Genomic DNA, 21,293 nt, shown 5'->3' with positions numbered 1-21,293 from the left:
AATTGTCCACGTTTTATTTGGAAACGCCCACTTTTATCTTTCGGCCAATAAGGTTTTTGACAGTTTCTTTTGTTCCTTTTTCATATATAAAGCTATGCAACTATTAGATCGGGGAGGGAGACAGCTGGTTTCGCTAGCTAAACTCTTCATATACTGGAATCGTCCCTTGTTCATCTGTCTTAATTAAATTATATTACTACTTAGGTTAGACTATATTTGGGTTAAGTTAGGCCATATTTGGGTTTGGGAATTAAGGTCTTCATATTGTGTACTATTATAACGTACTGTAAGATTGGTAATAAATTGTAAAGTCTTGTTAATCTTATTTTCTTTTATAGTTCATTACAATTTACAAATATTTCCAAGGTATAATCTAATGTAGAGGTCTTATATTCAGAAAGTCGTCTCAAAACAAAAAAATAAACACAACGCGAAGTACAGGCTATATGAACACCAGACCTGCTACAATAGTATAAAACAGGTTATTTTTAATAGTGACAGGCAAGTAAAGCAATCTTATTTTAAAATTTTAAGTGGGTATTTTTCTTCAGCAAAAAGTTAAAGGAATTTAAGAGGTAACTCTATTTTTTTTTCTTCACTATTACTGGTATTTAAATGAATTATTCACAATTGTGAAGAAATGTTTTTATAGTTTTGTTCATTTCAATACAAAAATAAGATTTTATAACCATTTCAAAATATCAGTTCATGACACATATCATATTCTGGCTCAAATTTTGTGAAACATATTGATATTTGAAAAAAAAATGTATAAGTATCATCCCAGTTGCAGCCCTCTTAGGCCTTATAATTTCCCAGATGTTACGCTTCCTTGCAGTTTTTCCCCATCAGTACATATTTGACATCCACATGCATCCTACTCATTCTGTTATCATTATTAGCCTAGATTTCAGGAAGTTGGGAGACTTCATGTGACAATATATGTTAAATTTCTAAAAAAAAAAAAATGTCTATCATCATATTTGTTCCCCTTCATTTATGAACAGGAGAATACTTTTTAAATGGGAATACTATTGTCATACTTAGGTGTACAAAAAATAGTCACACTTTCAGATTTCAATTGACTTTTGCTAGAACTCTTGACTTTTATAATCAACAGCTTAAATTTAGACTAATATGGGTCATTATAATGTATGAATTTTCTTTTGTGATATAAATACTTAGCTTAAAAGTTAATTAAATATACATGTATTATATATCAAGGAAAGAAAAACCATCACCCTATCCTCAACCCCTTTTCTTCCCATCTCATCTAACTTCTGCTGTTTTTCTTTCAGAATATTTTGTTCTGCACTTGATTCCTTTAGAAAATGGAATTGAAAGCAGACACTTTAATACTATCAAATGAAATATTTTAAAGTTATATAATGTCTCCTAGCAGATTTTCTGTGTTCTGCATATAGGTAATTCATGTTACTGCCCCTAACAGCATAGCTCCATCCACTATAAGGTTTAATTATCTATTATCAGTTCCTTACCCCTGTATATAACATATGTTTTTAAAAATCTCAAAGTAAGCTGTCGACTGTAAACTTCAGTGCTTCTTGCAAAAGTCATGTATTATAGCTTTTTGTTTGAAACAGTTGGGACATAATAAAGTGTGTCTCTCCTAATTTGAGATGGAGAGATATATACAGACATCTGAGGTGGACAACAGTTCAACTGAGTCTAGATGATCCATAGGCAAATGATAGGGTAAGTCCAAAATATGACGGTTTTTTTAGGCTTTTTTACGATTTTGATATTTTACATGCCTGGCACATGAAATATCAAATTCATTAAAGAGCATGGAAAATGTCAGATACTAGTATTTGAGAATAGGCAAGCAAATTGAAAAGGGGAAAACAAACAAAAAAGGCAAGCCTATATGTATATTGTGTCTATCTTTTCAAAAAAGAAGCTCCTCCCCTTTAAGGATATGATGTCTGTGTGATCTATATAAGTGAATATACAATAGGGGAAAAATTACATGTTAGTGCACTCTTCAAAGCATTTCATTCCCAGATATGGCAGCTATGGAGTTCCATAGCAGTGCGTCTGGTCAAGTGGTTGCCCTGTCACACTTTCCAAAGTTTGTTCCAGTCATTTTTGTCAGACTGCATGAAAACAGTAATGTCCTTATAAGTTTCTTCAAATAATGGAGTCCTTTAATGAGACCTACTGTCACAGCGGTTTTAAAGGAAATTTTCATCTGTAGCATGGCAGTGTGATGACTTTAAAACAAAGCGCGCAGCAGAGCTTGATGTTTTCCACGTGACCAAATCATCCAATAGAAAGGAAAGGGAAATTCCCTAATTTTGGGATTTCCATATGCTTTTAAAAGAAAGATATCACGAAGGAAAACAACGAAAACTCAAAGCTTTAAATGACATATACTGAAATTTCTTTCGGTATTTAGTTAGAGGTGAGTCCTTTTTAACATTTTAACCACAATTCATCGCGTGTTAATCAGACATTCAAGCCTAAAACGCACATTTGTAATAGCTTGTGAATCTATTTATAGCGCATCTTGTAATGCACATCGATCAGTAAGAAAACAAGTTCTGTATATTACTAGAGGGCAATATTTATAATCTTAACGGATTAATAATAATAAACAACGTTTCTTTCTGGTTCCTGTTTGTATTTAAGCATTTAAAATAAGACAATAATGTTACTTTCAAGGGAGGCAACTTGTCAATCATATTTTCTGAAAATGGTTCCAGAGATGATTAATAATAAAAATGTTGTTTATGATATTCACAAATTAGTAAACATCAACTTTGTGTGGTAAATGCATCAGTAAATGTCGATAATTATCATTGTTTATGTTAATTTCTTTCGGAATGTTTTATAAATCAGATAGAACTGATTTCATCGTTTTTAATTATGTTAGGATTTTTTTTTAATAACCAAGAGATAACAGAGGACATGTCAGGCCTGTGCTAGTGTTAGATAGAAGAAAGTATGGCTAACCTTGACCGTTAGCTACTAGACATCATAACCCATCCAAAAGTGCAAGGTCTCAGATTTGGGATACAAATACCGTAAATAGAGGATTTATTATAAACATATCTGTGATGATTCTAAAGGCAAAGGCATATTAAAAATTTGTGTGTAATTTGTGTAAATAATCATTTAGTTTCGAAATTTTCGTGAAAGAACACCAGTTACTGTGTAAGTCAGCTGAAACATTTGCCCTCCTTGATTTGGTTTTAAGGTCAGGCGACACATTCCTAAAAAATATATAATTTTTTCTAAGAATTTGTCATTGAAGTCCAGGTACTTTAACAAGTTTCCTCACAAAAAACTAGGGTACCTTACCAGGTATTTGGACAACTCACAAGATACCACAGGGTCATATTTCTTATATATAACCCTTATTTTCTGAATGGCCTATATTACAATTTTTGGTGTACTTATATTTAGAAATATTTTTAAAACGATGTAGATATCAGAAGAGAATGACGAATTTGAATTATTTTTTTTTCATATAATACCAAGAGATACAAAACATATATTTTAGAAACGTGTCGTCTGACCTTAATTTGGTTTTGTTTCTTTCTGCACACTGAACTTATCAGTAAAACATGACATAGCATATTGTTTCAGATCATGACTAGCTCTACAATGAGCTGTGCATCCCTGGTTCATTAGATTTTACTGTAAAGCCATCATTTAAAAATTATTTCTTTGCCTTATCTTGTCTAAAACTAGTCCAATTTCCAAAGAAGACCAACTATCAGATAATTTTGAGGCAAAAATGTGATTCTTCAGGCAACAATCAGCAGTTCAATGGCTTTTTCTTGCCCGATTTTCACCTATTTTTGTTAACCACTTTTTGTCCCCCACTTGAAAAGTGGGGGATATTAATTTGGGTTTGTCCGTCCGTCTTTCTGTCTGTCTGTAACGCTTTCGTTTCCACACGATATCTCGAGAACCCTTTGAGCTTTTGCAATGAAATTTAGCATAGCAACTCCCTGTAGACTAAAGAAGACCCCTATTGATTTTGAGGTCAAAAGGTCAAAGGTCAAGGTCATAAATAAGCAAATTCTGTCTGTTAAAACAATTTCGTTTCCACAATTTCCCATTTGAGTTATTGGTATGAAATTTTATATAACAACTCCCTGTGGCCTAATAATTTTGATCTTGAAAAAAGTTCAAGGTCGTAAATTTATACATTCTCTCTGTGTGTAATACTATTATTTCCGGGCGATATTTCAAGAAGATTTTGAGCTTATGCAATGTAATTTTATATCAAAACTCCCTAGGACGTCTCTCGCCCTCAAAGTGCCCCGCCCCGTTTGTTTTATTAGTATTTATAGTACTACATGTCCTATTTTTAGCTTTATTGCGTATAAAACAGGTTCTCGGCGGACTTTATGTTCTTATAACATCTATTAGAACTGTTTAATAAAGGTTAAATAAATCAAACACCATGGATTGTGTAAAATTTTGAGAATACCGAACATGAAAACATGAATATATACATGTATGTGACTTCACTTCTGCATATACTTCCCATGTTAAGCTCCGTGGTCTAGTGGATATGTCTCGCTTCAAACATGAGGGGTCTCTCACATCATTACAGTGTGATAAAAATTCCATATAAAAAAATCTTCTATATACACAATGAAGCATAAGCAATCAAATCTTTATATGCATATTGACATACATATATTTTATTTGCTTCAGTATACATGTATACATTTAATAATTCTACAAATTCTCTTTTTCCCTAACACGAATTCTCTGAATTAGCTTGTTCAATACTTGAACAATACTACTTCCCATATAATTCCACATTCTTCCCACTCTTAAGTCTCCTACTACTCTCACTCCCACTTGAATGGGATAATTTCCCATACATTTACATCTCTTCAAGTCTCTTAGACCTTCCACTTTACAATCTTTAACTTCCCTGAGACCTTTTTACTTACATCACTGTTTTTCAGACAATGGAGCATGATGATTCTTATGACTCTGTGGAGAATCCCATGGTGAAAATGGATCATAATGGGGGGATAATCTCAGAGTACCACCACCCAACGGATGGTAAATTAACATTAAATTGATATACTTAGTATTACATATCACCACCTTTCAGATGGTTAAAACATGAACATGAACATGATATACTATACATAGAATCTCCACTATCCTCCAGCCTTCCTTAAACAAAGCTCATTTTCCGTGAAACATATGTATTAATTTTTCTATGAAAGTTCTTTTGATAATAATTTTTACGATGTGTTAATTTTTAATAGAGCCATATGTAGAGATTGTTGAGCAGCCTCAGGCCCGGGGATTCCGATTCCGATACGAATGTGAGGGACCATCTCATGGGGGACTCCAGGGAGAGAAGAGCGAGAAATACAGGAAAACATTTCCCTCCATCAGGGTTTGTCTCAAAATTAAATGTTCTGTAATTAGATTAAAGTGTACATTTCAATTTGGTTCCTAACAACTAACTGTCACTGATTGTAAAAATATGAATATATTATACCAGATAACAATAAGCCCTCTAATAATGTATTTAAAATGAATAAACTTATTTTTTTTAAACAGATACGAAACTACAGTGGATCAGCTCGTATTGTGGTCAGTTTGGTGACAAATGAAGCAATCCCTAAGCCTCATGCTCACAAACTGGTGGGCAAAAACTGTTCGAATGGATCGTGTATTGTCGAATTAAAGCCCAACCAGAACACAGTCACGTAAGTCGACATTGAATCACGTGTCTATTTAAGTAACACATTAAAGAAAGTGATTTGATAGTTCCCAGTAATTCTGATATAAAAAGGAAAAATGCCTGTGAAATTGTTTTTAATATCTTGTATAAGGAAGAATTTAAAATTCTAAGGTTGTATATTAATCTAAAGAAAGAGGTTTTATTGGGAATTTGCACTTGTTTTAAGGAATTAAATCTTCTTGTTATACAATTGCATAAACTCTTTATTGTGAATTCTGTTCAAACTTAAAAGATTTTTTAAATGGAAATATTCAAAATTAATAATTCCTAGATTTTCTGTAAACCCTTGATGTACTTCATGATAATATTATTGCTAAATAATTAGCAAGGCGAAGGATTCTTTCCCTGAACCACCATGACCACTGAGTCAGAAAAGAAGGCATGATCATTACAATGTACTAGACTAGTGTGGATTCAAGACCCCCTAGGGCCAGGGGTTATTATAGTTCAAAAATTGTATTCTCTCCCACACTGTCAGATCTGTGTTATACAAGTTATGACATTTGCCTGTCATTCCCTTTTAGATTTCCAAACTTGTGTATTCAGCATGTGACCAGAAGAAAGGCCAGTGAGGTGATAGAGTACAGAATACTAGAGTCCATGAAACTCGATAAACAAGTCAAACTAGGAAATCTCAACGCCCAAACGGATTTATCAGGTAAAAGAAGAAAAACAAGATGTGTTTGTGAAGCACTGTATGGCACCTTATGGTGAGGATTGGATTTTCTCAAAATGCATGTCAAACTCGAAAGTTTAAGCTTTAAGGTCAAAAGGTCAAAATTGTTGGTATCCAAAGGAAGGTCTTGCGACAAGGAATACACCTGTGAAATATGAAAGCTGTAGCCCCACCCACTCAAATCTTATGAGCACGGTTAAAGTTTTGCAGACAAAGAGGCGGACAGAAAGACAGACAGACGGATGGACAGGGCAAAACCTATATACCCCTGAATCTTTGATTATGGGGGCATAAAAATATATATAGTAATATACATGTATACCGTACTCATTAAATTAGATGAAATTCTACTTAAAGAATTAGTGACTGGAACTTCAGGTTAACTTTGGCTTGTCTGTGGTAATCATGGTATCAGTTCTGGAGATACCTAAGTTCAACTGTATTTTCAAAATGTTCAAAATCTTTTTCGCTTAATAAAAAAGATAATGAAAAGTAAAGTTTATAATTTATGCATTCAAAGAAAAGTTTTTTTTTTAAATCTTTTTTTCATATTATTGCAATGCAAATATAACTTTTATGATGCCCTTTCCACTGTAGAGAGGGCTTACAAAGGCAATGCCTGCTGTCCAATCCGTTTATGTTTTATTACCTAACATGTCCCAATTTGAACTTTGAAGATGATGAAAAAAGCCAGGCTAGCAGTCAGGCCAGTCAGTTAGCCAAAGACATGCAGCTGAATGTGGTTAAGCTGTGCTTCCAGGCTTATCTCCGCGACGAGAGCGGCAAAAACTTCCACCTCCTCCCACCTGTACTGTCTACGGCTATATACGACAGCAGTAAGTATTACCATAACATACAGGGAATCATCCTCAGGGAGTCAATGATTGGGTTATAAATTCCGTTGGTTGATGATATTAGTGTAAGTATAAACTGGAATAATGTTTGCTTTCATTAAAAATGTTAGAGTACACATATTCATATGATAATATGTTCGCTTAAAACAATTTAGCTTTTATGTAGCATGATCTGTAGTATGTTTATACACACAATGAACTGAAAATTGATTTGAAATAAGGGAAAACATAATTTTTATCTTGACAATCCTTTTTCTAGAGGCCCCTGGAGCCAATGCCTTGAAGATCTGTCGTATGGACAAATATGGAGGCTGCTGTACTGGAAATGAAGAGGTCTTTCTACTGTGTGAAAGAGTGCAAAAAGGTCAGCTTTGAAACGAACATATTGTAACATTGTTTCCTAATTTCCTTATATCTTTACTAAGGTCATCTGGAAAAGCTAAAGATCAATTTTCTCCACCATAAAATGAGCTCAAAACCAAGCCTTGGCTGTTTTGCATAAAAATTCTGTTTATCAAATAATATACATGTACATGCTTTTAAAAGATTAATTATAAGGATGCTATGTAACACAATGCCTGTTTTGGTTTAGTTTGGTTTATTTCTGCAAATATAATGAGTATCTGTATTGTTTACTTTGTAGATGATATCCAGGTTCGTTTTGTGGAACAGGACGATGACGGAAAGACAATCTGGGAAGCGTTTGGGAACTTTGGTCCATTTGATGTACACAGGCAGGCAAGTCTTCAGAGAATTCTGTTTTGCAGTGTGCTCCTTTTAAGATTTTACTTTTGATTTGTACTATGTTCTGATTTCTTTTGCAGTATGTTTATTTTGTGTTATACATACATGTTAACTCTCCCGATTTAGGCAGAAATCTACCCCTTTTTCACTCCTTCTCTCGCCTACCAATTTAATTCAGAAATCTACCGCTTTTCTACGAAAGTTGCGTCTAAAGTATTTTTGGTTCGCTTGGGTATCCATTTTTGTGCCACTCTCATAAAATCTCGCTAGATATCGTGATTTGACTTTGCAATCATACAAACGCTTTTTTTGTGCATAGATTTCAAGCACGGATTTGACAACGACAACAACATAAGACTACCAGTGATTACATTGGTTACGATAAATTTATCAACATCCCTGCCATGAAAACGGAGATACAGCTTTTAAGAATTAGATGAAAACATTTGGCATCGTCTTTAAAAGCACAGAAGCTCACAACTTTATCAATAAAGTCAATAGAAATCACTCGATTGACCAAGCCATGTGGCACATATCTACTTTCGTTTTCGATCATCGCGGGAAATCTGATTTATATAACGAAAGATACGAACTTGTTTTAGATCTAGATTAAACCATGCCATCATTTGTTTTGTTTAAAAACGGAATGAACATTCAGAATTATTGCTTCTAGGCTATTTCAGCAAAGATCACTCTTCAAAAGGCTAAGTAATCCGAGATTCTTCTGAGTCCAACCCACACTTTTATATTGTGACTTGTCCGCACAAGTCACAATATAAAAGCGGGGGTTAGAGTCAGAGGAATCTCGGATTAAAGGCTAAGTAAAGCAGCCAATCCAAGCAAAATGATGAGCATGAAAAATATTTGAATTTGTACAATTCATGTCAAACTTGAGGTGTTTCTGTCTTCTTCTTTGCTGTTGATATTTAAGATTAATTAGTGTAGGTACCTGATTTCATTTAAGGCTTATAATATACATGTATATTACATGAAAGATATCGATAATCCAAGCGTTAAACAACACGCGCGCAATGCTACCGCTTTTGAGGTCTGAATCTCCCTCTTTTTCATCACAATAGGTTAACATGTATGGTGTTATAACTATGATGTGATTTATTTTGCAGTATGTTTATTTTGTGTTATAACTTTGATGTGATTTATTTTACAGTATGCCATTGTCTTTAAGACTCCAGCCTATAAGAACCCTAACATAGACAGACCAGTGTCTGTGATCATCATGTTACAGAGAAAGTCAGACACAGAGACCAGCGAACCCAAATCCTTCACCTACTACCCACAGTCATTTGGTCAGTCTAACCATAATAGCCAACAATGCTTTAATACAAAATTGTTTATACTTATACTTTGAGATACACTGTAAATATGCTTAATTTAAAGGTATTAAATCATATTTTAGCACCTTTCACACTACTGGATATTCACAAATTTGAGTAAAAAATACATTTGTTTATGCCTGGCTGACCCTATTAAATTGTTACATCTGATTTTTTTTTCATCAAGTGTAATCAAGTTTAATAAAGAAATTATCAAGCTACAAAATCCAATTTTATCCAAATTCAATTTTATCAAAATGGTTGTTTTCATCTAAACAAAATGGCAACACAACATGGTCACAGAAAATTACACTAACATATTCATATACAGGTGGCTCTCGATGGCTCGAACTCCGATCTCTCGAAGTTCTTGATCTCTCGAAGTGAACCTCTGGTCCTTTTTTTTCCTCTATATAACAAAGCAAATTTACTCCTAATCTCTTGAACTTCTATCTCTCGAAGTTCTCTATCTCTCAAACCAAAACATTGGTCCCGTTACACATGTTTCATTGAATTTTATTATCTATCTCTTGAAGTTTTGATTGCGCGTGTATACACGCCAATCAACGAGGTAAATTATAAACGAATTCACAACTTATTTTGACTTGAAACCGAAACAATGATTTTTAGAAAATAATTTATATACGTTTGTTTCATTAAGTTCCCTTAGACTGTGAACTTTTATTAGGGTCTACATAATCCCAGTATGGTAAATATTGCACAAGAAATTCCTTTCTCAGGGAATGAGAGGCGTTAAGGAAAATCTGATAAACAGCGGTGAAGACCCGATCAAGCCGCGGAATAGCCAAACTGACAGTTGCTATTCGCGTTTCTTGTAATAATGAAATAAGAACAAATAAATATGGAAACTTTAGGAATTCGTTTTATTTATTTGAAATACGATCATTGTTGTTGATATCAAGTAAATTACCTGTAAAATACGATTGAAAACATGCAATGACTTTATTTACATATACTTCCGGTATCTATAATAATAGAACATCGAAGATCGGAACTGAAAATTCTGGATTTTACCGTATTTATTTTCTATCTCTTGAACCCCTCGATCTCTCAAACTTTTCTTGCGGTCCCTTGAACTTAGAGAGATCGAGACTCACCTGTATGTTTACAGTATGTGAAATGTATGTATATTTTCTCTTTGCAGATAAGGATGAGATTGCCAAGAAGAGGAAGAAGACCCTCCCCAGCTACCCCGGTAGTAATGGCTTTGGGGGAGGTACAGGGGGAGAGGATGGTCGTACTAACTTAAACAGCAGCTTCCACAATGGAGGTAAGGCCATAGAAACTTTACATCCTCAGAAGGAAAAGGCCTTAGTTTTCAAATGTATACTGTAGAAGAAATTTTCCTGAGGTTTGCGAGAGCCTCGTCATCATGAATATTTCTCGCTACAAACGGTCCCTGTGAAAGTCTCTGAGTGTATTAACAACAGACCCAAAAAGGCTTTATGGTAAAAATTAATTGTCACAAACTAGTTTACACCTGGTAAATCACAAAATAAAGTTGTAATGAATAAAAGTTGGTTTACAGTACTCCACATTTCACAGTCTGCCACCTCACTCTAACACATTGGATTATCTCATCCAAATTACAACTCCAAATATAGCAAGAACATGTGTCTCTTGACAGAAATGTCACTCAAAGAAATCTATTTTAAAGATGTGTACATGTACGTAATGCAACAGCTCATCTAATAGGTTTCTAACATCTCATCTCAAATATATTCCCCCTGAAAAAATTACTGTAAACGTATTACATTTGGCGGTGTATTCTTTTTAGCGCTTTTGGCGGAAAGATACTTCCGCTAATTCAAGTACATCGCTAAATGTCTTAAACATTGATAAACGAATAAGAATATCAAGAAATGCGCTAAATCAAATTTACGCTAACTTGTTAAGAAAACACTTTCCGCTAAATATTGTACACGCTAAATATAATATATTTACAGTAACTCTGGTTTGAACTGATACATAAAAGTAATAGACCAACACCATTTAGAATAAATATCCTAAAATACCACCTAACACTCCAAACAGTTACTCAGGTACATACTGTAAACCAACTTTTATTCATGTGCGAGAAGTTTTCACCAGAGCCTTGTCATTGTGAATATTTCTTGCCCTGAACAGGTCCTTAATTAAAGTCTCTGTGTCTTTTTACCAAAGATCCAAATAGGCTTGATCATGAAAGTTAATTGTCGCAAACTACAGTGTAGTTAACCTCTAGTAAATCGCGAAATAAAGTTGTCGTGATTAAAGTTGGTTTACAGTATATATAGCTCTAAAGAACTACACCACTTCAAACAAAAATACACTGCTTAGGTCATAAAAAATTAATTTCTTGGTTCTCATGCCCTCCCTCATCTCTTCCAAGGATGCCTCATTAACCCTTTTTATTGCTAAATCAATAAAATAAAAAGAACATATCACCTCCCTCATCATTTTTTGAGGTTTTATACAATGTAAAAAGCTGCCTCATCATGTTTGGGGGCAATGAACAAATAAAAAAAAAAAGCCTCCCTCCCTCATCATATTTCATGAATAAAGGCCTGAGAACCAAGGAATTAACTTTGAATGGCCTTAATACACAGAAATCGCCTAACGTACAGCAGGTTTATTCAATTTTCCAAAGTTACACCACCTTTTATTCCACCTTTAATGTCTACACGTCCTCCACAAATATACTGGTATATTTTGTTTGAGGTGCCAAAGTTTAGAAATGTTAACATATCTGACTGTGGTTTAAAGGAGTTGTTTGGATGTGAGGCTAGCTATTGTTTTATTTGCATGTTTTCTTTTAGCACTGAGAATATGATAACATTTTTAATGTTTAAACTCAATATTAGATTTTATCAAACCTATGTTACATTTTACCACAAGCATAATCTGTCATAAAATTGAATTAAAAACCTAAATTAATGTTATGTATAAAACCTTAAAGCCTAAAGAATTCAGAGAAAACCAACCCAAGAATTTAAAAAATATATTGGTTACTTGATGAAAGCAAAGACCATGAAGTTTCCTAAAAAGTAACTCTAGCCAAGCAAAACATTGTTTACAAAAACAGTCGTCTCCCTCTGTTCTCATGAAGGTACTGTAGATTCCTCAATATACAGGTGAAAAGTTGTTTCTTATTTCGCAGTAAGCATCACTCACAAATGAAAATATACATGTACTTGTTTTTACTTTTATGGTACTTAAATCTGTATAAAATCTCTTGATCAACTGACCATTCACAAATTATTGTGCTTGCAATTTGATGTCATGTGTACACGATGACAATAAGAAATTACGTACTACAGTATACATGTATCTATACTACCTGGATCATGTGTCCAGGAATCATAATCAGTAAGGGATAGTGACAGCCAGTGAATTTAAGGGAGAGTAAATTTCTTATTTTCTCTTCTTGAACTAAAACAAGAATGGCTCTTCAAATGTTGGAACCTTTTAGTTTTTATCACACCATGCTACATACTATAGTATATGTTATCTTTGCCATGATAAACAAAGTGCAGTGAGATTTACTTTAATACAAGTTCATCAACTTTCAAAGTTGCTTGACTGCTCTTTGTTTTATATTCCCATGTTGTATGACCTTGACCTGTAATATACAGTAAAACTTGTCTGACCTGCACAGGGAGAAAGATTTTGTGCCAGAATAGACAGGGTGCTGATTTACAGTGTAAAGAACATAGAAAATTATAAAATGGGTATGAAAAAATGTTGGAACTCACAACAAAACCAATAGTACGGGTGTTGATTGGGATATTTTTCACTGTTCTAAACCTGGCAAGGCTTTAAGAGATATCATTTCAAATAAAAAAAAAAATCAAAAATTGATATCCAAACAGATATATAACTAACCATTGTTTAGTACTTAATTAAAATTTATTTTTATATATTAGTACGTAAAAGTACTTTTCTGTGTATGGTATTGGAGTATATTTAAAATGAGTTACAACAGTGTACAAGATTTAATCCTTTGTAATTGAAATACTGCAGAATTGACCAGCCTTTACATGTTTGATTTAACTAAAAACTAATACTGACAGAACTTATAAAGTATTATATTTGCATATCCACTGCTCTCTCCCACTATGAACCTGCATGCTTCACCTGCGTTCATAGCACTATAGACGCAACTGCTTCTACTATGAGTGCAATTGCTCTATCACACTCGTATAGAACAAACTCTACTACACGTAAACTCCGAGTTGAGAAGTATATATATGAAATGTTTCATAAGAGGAATAAAAATAAGTTTTTAATAATATTATTTGAAAAAAAGGAAATTCAGAATATTTAAAATTGCTGATTCATATCTTTAAAAATTTAATTTTGGTTAATGTATTTAATTGTATAATAAAACTTTTTAAAATTTTAGAGAACTGCTATATTCGTATTTTTTCGTATCATGCATATTTGTACAAAGAACGATCTCTTCATACTTGGGTAATAACATTGAAAAAAGAGAAAAATTCTTTAACTAGTATATCTATTTCAAGAATGATTTCAGCTATTAAAAATGAATAGAAAAACTAAAAAAAAAAATCATAGAAAAGCATTCTGGAGTAATAATCATTATAAAAGCATTCTCATTTTTCATCATAGATTTAAATTATTGATTTTTGTCGGAGGGTTTAAATAACGTTGATCGATGACGTCACAACTGCATCAAAACAAAAATTAAGAGAATGTGATGACGGCGCTGCTATCCAGATAACTGTGTTTGAGTGGGAAATACTTAATAAATTGTTTGTGATTTATTAGAGAAAAGGATCATTGATCAGGTGTAGTGATTTTAAAGCCGTATGTTTTTCATTACTAAAGACAAGAAGCTGCGTCCTTATGTAAGTCAGGATTTCCTCTGATATTCTTGAAAAACTCAAAGAATGCAAATATAAGTAATAAACAACGATTATTCAGTGAACATGGCATTATGAATAGCAATAGCTCTGCTGGCATATTTTCCATGATGCGCTAGCGCGCATCATGGAATATGCCAGCAGAGCAATTGCTATTCATAACGCCATGTTCACTGAATAACGTTGTTTATTTCTTAAATAATTGCACATATGCATTGTGCATGTGCAGCAAATATGATTAAAACCTGACTTCCTGGATTACTTCAGTGTTTTTAATCTATTTATAGCTCTACCATTCGGGCCACCTCAAGGAAATATACCTGTAATGGTGAATGATTCAGGTAAGTTAGGGGACATTTAAAATATTTGATAGAATTGTACATACCAGTATATATGCACTATAAGTGGCTCAATTATCCATTAAGGAAGTAAAAGTTAGACACCTGTAAGGTTTTTTTTTTTGTTTATTCTATCTTTGGGCCATTTTTTTTCCTATTAAGAGTAAACACTTGCATTGATTTTTAAATCTTATCTGTTTTCATTTCAGAACAATCTTTGTCAAATGATAGTCTACATAATCCTTCACCAAAGATTTCCAATGCCACAAAGAGACGCATTAATAAAGCCAAGCGACAGGGCCTGAAACCGGTGGATATAGAGGTAGACGGGGGGAGGATTCAGGGACTACCCACCATCATCACCGAGCCATCTCATCTCCAGGTAGCTGGACCACCTGACATTCACGTGACTCAACCCAACTTCCAGCAACACCCCAACATCAACCTGCAACACTTCGCACAACTCACAGCTCAGAGTTTCCCACATCAGATGTTTGTACCCCGTGGGGGAGGGGGAAGACCCACTAGTGTCGTGGACGCTTCTAATGACAGTTCTTCTTCAGGGATGGATGAGGTGGATGCTACAGTGTATGATGGTAGAAAAGATATACATCTAGATAGGGATGATTCTGTGGTTCTTCGTAAGGATATCATGTTGACTCAGGATACGAGCCCCGACTCAGGGCGGGAAACCCCGGATGACATTGAAAGCGATGCTCCTGTAGCAGTCCACAGTGTGGAGAAAAGTGACATTAGTGAACTTAAATCTTCAGATATTTCTGTTAAAACTGCAAACCTAAAGCTAGATAGTGTGGCTGCTAGTGAAGAGGATGTTCTTGTTGAACCTGTGGAGCCAGACACAGTAGGAAAATCTGCAATGGCAGCATCAGAAACATGTGACCAAAGTGGTAAGTTCATTGATAATTATTTACTGTATACAGAAAAATTGTCCTTCAAGTTCAGAGCTAGCTTTATTAAAAGCAAAAAAACATAAGAAAAAATTCCCAGGGACAACCTAATTATTAATGTTACAAACACATGTATTGGTAATTCATCGCATCCAGTTAAAGTTTATTAAGCAGAATTTGTAACTAAAAATGGACAGTATTCACCACACCCAAATATATAAGCTTCTGCTAAATTTCCTTGTATATTGAAGAAATGTAGGATTAAATTTTGTTTTGACTCAGGCCTAAATAGTCATGATGTGTGTGATTTATCTGTTGACAGTTCAAACAGACAAGGATGAGGTGGTACGCACGACAGAGAGAACGGTGAAGGCCCTACAGACGTACGCTTCAACTGGAGACATACGGCAGCTATTGTTAGTACAACGCTACCTCACCTCAGTACCGGACCAAAATGGGGACATGTAAGAAGGGCTGATCTTTCTCTAATTATAGGAGCAATACAAAACCAAAACATTGTACTACATTAACCTTATTAGTTTGGTTATATTTTTAGCTCACCTGAGCTGAAAGCTCAAATGAGTTTTTTTCTGATTACTGATGCCTAGCATCTGTCTGAAAAACTTTCACATTTTCAACTTCTTCTTAAGAACCACTGGTCCATTTTTAACCAAAATAGGTACAAAGCATCCCAGAGTAAAGATGATTTTAAATTCTCTAAATGAAGGGTCAAGCCGCCTTCCAAGGGGAGATAACCAGGGTCATCAAAAATCTTCTCAAGAACTACTTGACCAGAAAAGCAATGCAAACTGGGCCATTGATGAAGCTTTTCATGCCTTTAATTCAAAAAATGTTGACAAAGATCTCCTACTGGCTTGTTATTAGAATTAAGTTGTCTTTTTATTACTGTCTCATTATTAGCTAACCTTTACACTTTGACTTTACAGCCCCTTGCACACAGCCATCATTAATGGTAACAAGGAGGTTGTGAACAATTTACTGGATGTGATGCAGACCATGTCAAACCTCTGGCTTAAGATCAATGCCTACAACAACCTTTTACAGGTAAAAAAAATAATAAGAGCTTAGAATCAAAAGTTTTACATTTAGCAAACATTGGGAATATACTATATTCATCTGCTGAGTTTTTATTTCCAGACGCCCCTCCATCTGGCTGTCCTTACTGGTCAGGAGGAGATCATTGACCGTTTGTTGTGTGCCGGCGCCAACACTAAGTTACCAGACAGAAACGGCAACACTCCTGCTCACCTGGCAGTGCAGACTGGCAATACCAGCTGTTTGGCTAAACTTCTAAAATATCAGCGACCATTCTCCACTCCTCAAAATCCATTTCCTGAACTCAACATGAAAAACTTTGATGGTACAGAATTATTTACAAATTTTTGACAGATTTATACAAATCCAGAATACTATAGTTTTTAAAGAAAAATCTATACTTGTGGTGCATGTGTATTATGTTAAAAACATCATTTGCAGGATTTACACCCGCTCATATAGCTGCACAGAAGGGAAATCTCCAAGCCATAAAATTACTAGTACGCTGTAAGGCTGATATCAACATGGCAGATGGTAAAAGTGGGAAAACCCCTCTCCATTATGCTGTGGAGGAGGACGACCTGTCTGTCAGTAGCTACCTCATTCTGGAGGTGAGTGTAAAATCAGACCTCTTGAATACCAGAATATACTTTTTGAGATTTGTTATTGTGCTTTTGGACATGCCTTATTTTGCTTTCTAGGCTGGAGCTTCTGTGGACTCTGTGTGTTTTAATGGGAACACAGCTTTACATATAGCCTGTGGTCGACAAAACAGTGGCATGGTGGCTCTATTAATGGCCGCAGGAGCCAGTCCAGAAATAGAAAACTCCGAGGCTTTGAAGACTGAAATTTCAAGTGAAGATGAGGAGGAGGATGTAGAAAAGGCTTTACCAGGACACAAACCTAGACATTACGCAGTGGGCAACACCAGGGTAGGTAAACAAACCTTGACATTACGCAGTGGGCAACACCAGGATAGGTAAACAAACCTTGACATTATGCAGTGGGCAACACCAGGGTTTGTACACAAACCTTGACATTACACAGTGGGCAACACCAGGGTAGGTATACAAACGTTGACATTACGCAGTGGGCAACACCAGGGTAGGTATACAAATCTAGACATTATGCAGTGGGCAACACCAGGGTTTGTACATAAACCTTGACATTACGCAGTGGGCAACACCAGTGTAGGTATACAAACCTTGACATTATGCAGTGGGCAACACTAGGGTGTGTATACAAACTTTGACATTATGCAGTGGGCAACACTAGGATTTGTAAACAAACCTTGACATTATGCAGTGGGCAACACCAGGGTATATGTACAAACCTATACATTATGCAGTAGACAACACCAGGGTACGTACAGGACACAAACCTCAACATTACACAGTCAGCAACACCAGTGTATGTAGACAAATCTATACATTAATAGGCTACACCAGGATAAAATTTTAATCATGTCATACATGGCACAAAGATTAGATTCTGCAATCTCTTACTGGACAAATACTTTCAATTACAGGCATATTACTTTTGTTATTTATAGATCCTGAAGATTCTGAATGGTGAGCCCTATGGGGGAGACTCTGTTAGCAGTATCAAGAGTCTGTCTGGAAGGACAGATTTTTACCTGGAGGCCAACAGTCTGCTAGCTTCGGAGGATTTCCAGACTGACACAGTTCCCCCCTCTCCCCCCTTGACATCCCCTCCCTCCTCCCTCACCTGTCCACCTGCCATCAGTGTGGTGCTCTCTAGCAGTGAAGGTCTGTCTGATCAAATATAAATACACATACAATAATATACATAGTTAAGAGCCTAGGAAAAACCAAGGTGGCATACATTTTGTCAAAAGCATGTTATAATTTAAAGCAAGATATATATAACAATATGTAGATCTACATATTAACAGTACCGGTATGTAACAAGTGGCTTTGTTGTGCATTCAGTAGAAATTTTTTAGCATGCACACAGAATAACTGGTTTCCGATTAGAAATATTCACAGTTAAAAAAAAAGTGGGGAAACTAAAAAATATTTCTAGAATGCAACTAAAAAAAATGATTTACAGTATTTCCATAGTCACTGTTAAAAGAACTTTTTGCATGTCTATAACATCGTGACTTATATTATCTTTCTATAAATAGATGGAGACATTGACAGGATCAGCTACCCTGTGCGAGTACAGCTGTCTAAGCTGTTAGATCCGCTACAGAGCGGCAGTGACTGGGTAGCCCTGGCAGAGCGACTGGGACTGCGGCAGTCTGTGGAGGGACACCAAGGGGGATTCAGTCCCACCAGACTCCTCCTCACCTTCTACGAGGTAAGCTGACCTTCAGGATACTGTAAACCACTTTTTATTCGAGAGAACTTTATTTTCATATAATTATGCAAGACAGTGTGCTCACAAAAAATTCAATTCTGGCATATAATAGTATTCCTTAAAATTATGTAGAGCAATAACCATAATTCATGAAAAATTCCGTCTCGCATATCATGAATCAATTACTATCTCGTGAAAATAAGGTATTACGAAAATTTAGTGATGTACAGTATATATTTTGCAGATTTAATGTATTATTTCCTTTAATTTGAAGTTGTTACTAATTATAATGCCAAAAGAAATGTATAGAAAAACCTCTTTTAGTTCAATTGCTATAGAAATTTCTTTTAGATCATTCAGATTTACCATTACACAAGTAAATGTACTATATTGTACTTTCAGTCGTGTGGAGGCACGGTATCCAAGCTGTTGGAAGCATTGGTTGCTATGGAGAGATATGATGCAGTGGAGTTAATTAATTCAGCACTAAGTGTTCAAACAGGTAATGACATTAATGAGTTTTGTGAGAGTGTCATGCACTATGCTGAAATTTCCTCTTAAAGAAATATTTGAGAAATTATTTTTTTTGTTGACAGATGATTGGAAAAGAAGAGCCATGCAAAGAAGTGTTACAGGGGGTCGAGGTGAAGGTCATTTACAAGTCACACACTAGCAGCATAGTAACCATGGCACCAAGAAGTGACACATGTCTCTATTGCTAATTTAAGAATCAGCATTAACATTTCTTTGACTGTGTGGTTCGGAATTGTACATACAATTATTTTGAAATGTTTATAATGTTACATGTACTGGTATGAGGCTATATATTTACCATTGTAATACTTGCCTGATAGTAAAGCCTTGTATTGTATTTTTTACTGTATTGGGACATCTGAATGATTGCAAAGCTTAACTGTGTGAGAATTCCTTTGTTTGCTTTGTTTGTTGAGAAACCAGCTGTTACCAATGCATGCAAATTTTTAGACACTGAATTTTCTAGTTTTTGTAACACAAAATGCTTAAAGTAGGTTAGATTGTTCAATATTTTAACCTACATAGTTTATATAGATAAAACACAAAAACAAATTCACATCAGATGAGAATAAGCTGTTATCATTGAGAAATCAGCAGTAAAATGAATTATTTGCTTTCAATATAATGATTCAGTATTTTGCTGTATACATGTTTGAATCCTTATAGCAAATACCACTGGCTGGTATGATTTTATTGATGCAGTAACTAGTAGAACAGGAAGCAAGTAAAAAGAAAAGATGTGTAACAAGAGAGGATGGTTCTTATTTATGTTATGTATGCCTAATATATAATAGTTTATCACGATGCATTTAGAGCCAACATATGTAAAGATATTAGGAGGTGGACGGGTTGGAATAAATTGAGAGGGCATATTTTTTTCTTCCAGTTTTTTGTTATTTTCTGTCCATAAACAATGTACAATGGTACATGTACATGTGTTACCTCTATGTATAGTTATATGTGCTAGGCAGATTTATCATATTCATCTTATCAATAAAGCTTGGCTGTAAAGTGATAGTGTTTATTTTTATTGTCCCCCAGCTTTCGCAACACAAAAGCAAGGGACATTAAATCTCATTTGTCTATCCATCTGTCACAAAAACATGAAGCTCTTTCATAAATTTTGAATGAGAAGAGAAAGGGCTTTTATAGTTGGTTTGTACATTACCTAATAGAAAACCTTTTCAAATATACTATGATTTTAAACCCTGTGACCTTGACTTTAAAGTTTGACATAATTTTCAAAAATGTTGACACTACTTTAGATTGGTCATAACTTTTGAAAGAAAAAAGATTGGGCTTTCATATGAAATATGTATATTACCTGTGGCAAGACCTTTTTAAAAATAATATGATTTTGATCCTTTGACCTTAAACTTGAAGTTTGACCAACTTTTCATAAATGTTATCTTTCCATGTAACTTTTGATTGAGAAGAGATGGAACTTTCATATTTGACCCATGCATTACACGTGTCAATATAGAAGGATATGGAGATAACTAACAGTGTTCAATATCAAAGTCCATAAAACAATTCAAAATAGGAGCAAACACAGACCTCTGAAACATCAGAGGTGGGATCAGGTGCCATGGATGAGTAAGCATCCCCTGCTGACCGGTCGCACCCACCGTGTGCTCCTTGTCATGATCGGGAAATAACTGAAAAATACATCGTCAATTCAGTGTATAAATAATGGACTAATAATTAGTTTAAAAAACGTCAGTCAAAATTTGTCTCAATCATATATTATGATAAATTAATTGTATTTGCTGACAAGGTCATTGTATCGACCATAGAATTAATGAAATGATGACTTTAAACGAGACTGTTGATATTCTTGTTTCATCAACTTGCTTGTCAATAATTTACCTCGTTTTAGAAACTGT

At 34.7% G+C, this 21,293-nt stretch overlaps 1 protein-coding gene across 1 annotated transcript; it reads left to right on the top strand.

Annotated features, from left to right (window-relative positions):
* The first annotated feature begins 2,272 nt into the window (after positions 1–2,272).
* On the top strand, positions 2,273–20,422 carry LOC134235188 (nuclear factor NF-kappa-B p105 subunit-like). The gene is made up of 21 exons (XM_062717300.1): positions 2,273–2,425; positions 4,956–5,055; positions 5,268–5,401; positions 5,569–5,717; positions 6,277–6,410; positions 7,106–7,264; positions 7,542–7,646; positions 7,926–8,020; positions 9,195–9,333; positions 10,526–10,651; positions 14,534–14,587; positions 14,794–15,492; positions 15,815–15,956; positions 16,440–16,557; positions 16,651–16,873; positions 16,990–17,159; positions 17,250–17,480; positions 18,101–18,317; positions 18,698–18,873; positions 19,276–19,375; positions 19,470–20,422. The coding sequence occupies exons 2-21, from the start codon at positions 4,959–4,961 to the stop codon at positions 19,544–19,546; spliced, it is 3,345 nt and encodes a 1,114-aa protein (XP_062573284.1). The 5' UTR covers positions 2,273–2,425; positions 4,956–4,958; the 3' UTR covers positions 19,547–20,422.
* Positions 20,423–21,293: the final 871 nt, after the last annotated feature.

The sequence above is a fragment of the Saccostrea cucullata genome, unplaced genomic scaffold (genome assembly GCF_032062105.1).
Source record: "Saccostrea cucullata isolate Sc308-1 unplaced genomic scaffold, CSIRO_AGI_Scuc_v1 ctg23, whole genome shotgun sequence".
NCBI classification, from domain to species: Eukaryota; Metazoa; Mollusca; class Bivalvia; order Ostreida; family Ostreidae; genus Saccostrea; species Saccostrea cuccullata.
The sequence above is the reverse complement of the archived record's forward strand: the minus strand, read 5'-3'. Positions and strand labels throughout refer to the sequence as shown.

Bases quoted from the DNA above. Each gene is read 5' to 3' on its own strand.
- LOC134235188 (XM_062717300.1), top strand. From the start codon at position 4,959: ATGGAGCATGATGATTCTTATGACTCTGTGGAGAATCCCATGGTGAAA. The intron at 16,558-16,650 runs GTAAAAAAAATA...TTTTATTTCCAG, and splicing joins CCTACAACAACCTTTTACAG to ACGCCCCTCCATCTGGCTGT. The intron at 18,318-18,697 runs GTCTGTCTGATC...TTCTATAAATAG, and splicing joins GGTGCTCTCTAGCAGTGAAG to ATGGAGACATTGACAGGATC.